Source organism: Camelina sativa, chromosome 8 (genome assembly GCF_000633955.1).
Source record: "Camelina sativa cultivar DH55 chromosome 8, Cs, whole genome shotgun sequence".
Lineage (NCBI taxonomy): Eukaryota > Viridiplantae > Streptophyta > Magnoliopsida > Brassicales > Brassicaceae > Camelina > Camelina sativa.
The window spans coordinates 20,732,056-20,737,143 of record NC_025692.1 but is presented as its reverse complement, the minus strand read 5'-3'; the positions used below and the strand labels follow the sequence as shown (position 1 = coordinate 20,737,143).

The 5,088-nt window shown below is 31.3% G+C and overlaps 1 protein-coding gene across 2 annotated transcripts; it reads left to right on the top strand.

The window, feature by feature from the left end:
* Positions 1,154-3,867, top strand: LOC104707682 (equilibrative nucleotide transporter 3-like). Of its 2 annotated transcripts, none has more exons than XM_010424082.2 (9): positions 1,154-1,429; positions 1,720-1,802; positions 1,923-2,027; positions 2,125-2,280; positions 2,386-2,529; positions 2,618-2,723; positions 2,804-2,976; positions 3,052-3,486; positions 3,585-3,867. In XM_010424082.2, exons 2-9 carry the CDS (start codon positions 1,761-1,763, stop codon positions 3,696-3,698), a joined length of 1,275 nt encoding a protein of 424 aa, XP_010422384.1. In that variant the 5' UTR covers positions 1,154-1,429; positions 1,720-1,760; the 3' UTR covers positions 3,699-3,867. The 2 variants fall into 2 exon arrangements, with proteins under 2 accessions (XP_010422384.1, XP_010422385.1); XM_010424083.2 differs by having other exon boundaries at positions 1,162-1,429; positions 3,070-3,486.

The following is a 5,088-nucleotide window of genomic DNA, read 5'->3' as shown; positions in this document are numbered from 1 at the left end:
AAATATATTAAAACAATTATCATAAATAACAACCGCAATAATCATAATAATAAGATATTTGACTTTTTAATAATTTAGTTATAAATTGTGATTCAGCGAACTTAACATGATACTGATTTTTTTAAAAAACCTCATACATTCATTATTTACCATTTTGATATATTTTTCTCATGATATTTTTAAACTTAGGATTAGTTGAAATTGACTATTCTAAAAATATTTTCTTATCTATTTAATGGCATATTAATGTACATAATAATGTGGAATATTAAATATATGAATTTGATTTTTAAAAACACAAAAAAAAACAGATTACCATAACTAATACTCCCTCTGTTTCACAATGAATGCCATTCTAGTTTGATTTTTTTTTGTTTCAAAATAAGTGTTATTTTAGATTTTCAATGTAATATTAAGCATAAATTTCCAACTTTAACCTCATATTCATTAAAGAATATCGAGAGTCAATGTCAATTTGAAGAGTATAAAAGATATTTTAATATGTTTTCTTAATTTATGTGCAAAGTGTCAAAAATGACACTTATAATGAAATTGAGGGAGTAACATTTTATCAAAAAAAAAATCTATGATGTTTAAAAAAAAATTTCACATTTCACGGGTGAAAAATATTTTTACACAAAATAATTAAATACAAATTTGAATAAAACAAAACAATATGAGTAAAATTATTATCTTGACACTTTAGATCTCAAATAATAATTTTATTTGTAATAATTTTATTTGAATCGATTTATCCTACACATAGTGTGGGTTGTTACCTAGTGTTTTTTAAAAAAGACAACCCATTTAATAAATGATTATGAGAATAAGACTTTTATAATTCTTTTTACACCCTTTTTAGTAGTATATTTTACCTTCAAATGATTATTAAAAAACATTTGTCACAAAACCCTTTTGTACTACTAATTCCACTAAAACCAACCATGGGAAAAAAAATGAGAATAGTATTAGTAACACGTAACAATCAACTTGAGATGAAGGTCTTATTACTTCATTGCCTCACTTATCCAACCCCCATTGACTCTTATCTAACTTTGTTTTTTTTATTCTTACATAGTATTTATTTTCATTTATTGTTACGTTTTAGACCGCTCTCAAAGATATGCAGCTATTAAAGAATTTCTCTAATAATGTATTTTGCTTTCAGACTATGTACATACTACAAAGTCTTCAAGTGGACTAAAAATAGAAACGGAAAAAGCTTTCACACTTTGGATTCTTTAATCATTTTGGTTCTGTTTCTTCTTCTTATTCTTTTGAGTCTTATTTTATCCTCCCATATTTGCTGTCAAGCCTTTAAGAAAGTGTATATATTATTTTACTCGCTCATCTCCATGGTTTAAGAATCTTGTTTTGAATCTATATGAAACTCGTTGACTCTACAAAATCCTCATGTGCTAAGTTCCAAGTAAGTATCTCTGTAGCTTTTTTGCTCCAACAAAAGAAAGACAAAAAAAAAAAACCAAGATTCTAATTGTATCTATTTAGGAAATACAATTGAGATTCTCTTCAATGTAAATTGATTCTAATTGTATATATTTAGAAACTAGATACACTCTCCTCTCCATATATTCTTGTAATCGTGTTTGTGAATAACATAAGAAAATATTCTTCTCATTACCGACTTGTTCATGGTATCAGAGCTCTGAGCATTTTTTTTCTCTCTGTGTTTGATCCAATTCTTGATTCTTGAAACAGGGTTATGTTCTTTTGAGCTCTCTGTAACTATATTTTGAAAAATGGGGGATACATATGAGAACCAACCTCCTGAGAAGCTTCAGGTAAGTTATTACAAAACCAAAAACTCAGATCCAAAATCTTTTCATCGTGTTTCAGAATTTAAAACGAAAAATTCTTGTTTATGTCTAATTCTGAAAAAACAAAAAAAAAAAACAAAACAGGGGAAGTATCCAGCTATGGTTGTTTGCTGTATTCTCGGAATTGGATCCCTCGTCGCTTGGAACAGTATGCTAACTATAGCAGATTACTATTACCAAGTCTTCCCGGTTCGGTTTCGGTTCAGTCGATTCCAAGATTTCAAATCTGTTTGTTTTGTTTTGCTCACCAAAAATATTAAATAGAAAACTTATATCTTTCTTGTAGGATTATCATCCTTCAAGAGTACTCACACTTGTTTACCAACCATTTGCGCTTGGAACAATCGTGATTCTCACATACCACGAATCAAAAATGAATACTCGAAAACGTAACCTGATCGGTTACACTCTATTCACAATATCCACATTCTTGCTCATAGTCGTAAGTTTATATTTAAGTCTTAAAAGTAACGTTAATCTTTCTTATGAAATTCGATTTTTATTATGGACTCAAGAATCTTTAAAAAAAATAAAATAAACACAACAGTTGGATTTGGCAACAAAAGGACGTGGTGGAGTCGGACCATATATCGGTTTATGCACAGTCGTTGCTTCTTTTGGCCTCGCGGATGCTACCGTTCAAGGAGGAATGATCGGTGATTTATCACTTATGTGCCCTGAACTAGTTCAGGTTTATACATTTTAGCAGATTCAATAATCACGTTTTAGACTAACCGAAACTTACAAGATAATACTCATACTTCTTGCTTCTTTTGTAGTCATTCATGGCGGGTTTGGCTGTAGCGGGTGCGCTAACATCAGCGCTAAGGCTAACAACTAAAGCAGCTTTCGAGAAATCAAACGGCGGTCAACGAAAAGGAGCGAGTGAGTTTAAAATTTTGAAAACCGATAGAAACTAACTCCAATCATCAAAGTGTTTATAAGTTTGTTTTTCATTCATGCAGTGATATTCTTAGCGATCTCAACATTCATAGAGTTTCTCTGCGTGTTGTTATACGCTTATGTGTTCCCGAAACTCCCCATTGTTAAGTATTACCGGAGAAAAGCCGCTTCTGAAGGTTCCAAAACTGTTTCAGCTGATCTTGCTGCTGCTGGTATCCAAAATACATCAGATTTGGTAACTTCACAGAATCTACCTTTCTTAATTCTTTTGCTTTTTTAAAAATATCCTTCACTCCTAAACAGTCTTTAGCTTCTTGATTCTATGCAGACTGATGATGATTCCAAGAATCAAAGACTAACCAACAAAGAGTTGTTGCTTCAAAACATAGATTATGCAGTGAATCTGTTTCTCATCTACGTATGTACGTTATCTATTTTTCCCGGGTTCTTATATGAGAACACGGGGAAACATGGGCTAGGAGATTGGTACGCGCTTGTCCTGGTAGCAATGTACAATTGTTGGGATCTGGTTGGGAGGTACACGCCGCTGTTGAAATGGCTCAAGATTGAGAACAGGAAATTGATCACAATTGCGGTTTTATCGCGTTACTTACTCATTCCGGCGTTCTACTTCACTGCCAAATATGGTGATCAAGGATATATGATTATGCTCATTTCTGTTTTGGGATTGACTAATGGACATCTCACTGTTTGCATTATGACTATAGCTCCTAAAGGCTACAAGGTAATCTATAATAAGTAGAGAATACAATCTTGGCGTTTAAGACAAGCAATCTCACATTTGTTCTAAAATTTAATTTGGGTTTTGATTTTTTTGTGAAGGGTCCGGAGCAGAATGCGTTAGGAAACTTGTTGGTGATCTTTCTGTTAGGAGGGATATTTGCAGGAGTTGCTTTGGATTGGTTGTGGCTTATTGGTAAGAAGGATGCCTTTTGAGTTCTAATCACTCCAAAACCATTGATTCACTTTTACTTAATCTGCTTTGTCTTTATTATTCTTTGCATTGTAACCTTTTAAGTGTTCTTATCCACAAAAACAGAGGATATGTAATTACATTTGCTATAGACCGACCATAAAGCGTTGAAAGAGTGTTTATTTCCTATTACTGATTTTTTTGCAACATCTACCGTAACGCTGGAATTAATGAATAACAAACCTTAGCAATACATATCAAACGACATATATGCTTAATTAAGGATTTACTTTTAAATTGAAATATAAACTATAATCATATAAGTTTGTAATAATAGTAGAAGATAAAAGGTTTAACTCATGAAAGAGATTATCATAGTACATACCTTTTTGTAAGTGTTCCTGAAAATAGAAAAACATAATTGAGCGCAACGCTGGTGTAAATTGCTTTAATCCATTCAATTCAACAATAGAAAGAAAAGCAAAAAACGAAATCACATCAACGCTGCACTCAATGATGTTCATTCAAACCCAGGAGAAATATATCTTCTTGCATAGTTTCATGCCTTTCTGATCACATTGGAAATGAACAGAAACATAATTTTTATAAGACATTACAATGCTTTTGTGTTGGTTTAAAAACAGTACAATGCTTGTTTGTACTACTGTGTACTATTTACAAACCGTACTAGAATAGTATTATTTTGCGGTTCCGGATGTATTTTTGTATATAAATTTGTAATGAACGAAACTTATATGTATGTCTTTAGTTTTCATGTTATACTAATTATATATATATATATATATATATTTAAACAATGTTACATGATTCTTAGTCAAAATTTAGAATAATCGAAGTTTGTGTAATGTACTAATGATCGGTGTTCGTGTGTCCTACAGAGAAACACCAACTTTGTGTACTACACGTCTACACGAGATCATCTCTACTTCCACGACGTCGTACCTTAATTTGTTTAGTTCCTCATTTTTGTGGCTGCCAAACCATAAGTAGCTCTAAGCCTCTAACTACTTAAGTGAATTCGAAGCAAATATTCTCTAGGATCATGAGCACAGTTTTCCATTTGTTTGTACTCCTCAAATCTCGAGTAATTCTCAAGAGATTATAAACTTATATACTGTTTCGGTTCCATTTTTTGCTTCATATAACGGGTACATATTTCAGTTTCTAACGTTTTATATGGTTCTAATGATTCTGTTTTGACAAATATCGTTTGCTTTTATAAATCATCAGTGTCATTAATGACCAATAGAGAAAATATATATATATATATATATATATATATATATATATATAATAACGTATCCGATTTAAACCCAAAAAAATCCTGCTTAACATCATCCAACATTAACTTTGAATAATTGGACTGACCAAAGTTGTCTTAAACCCAATGTT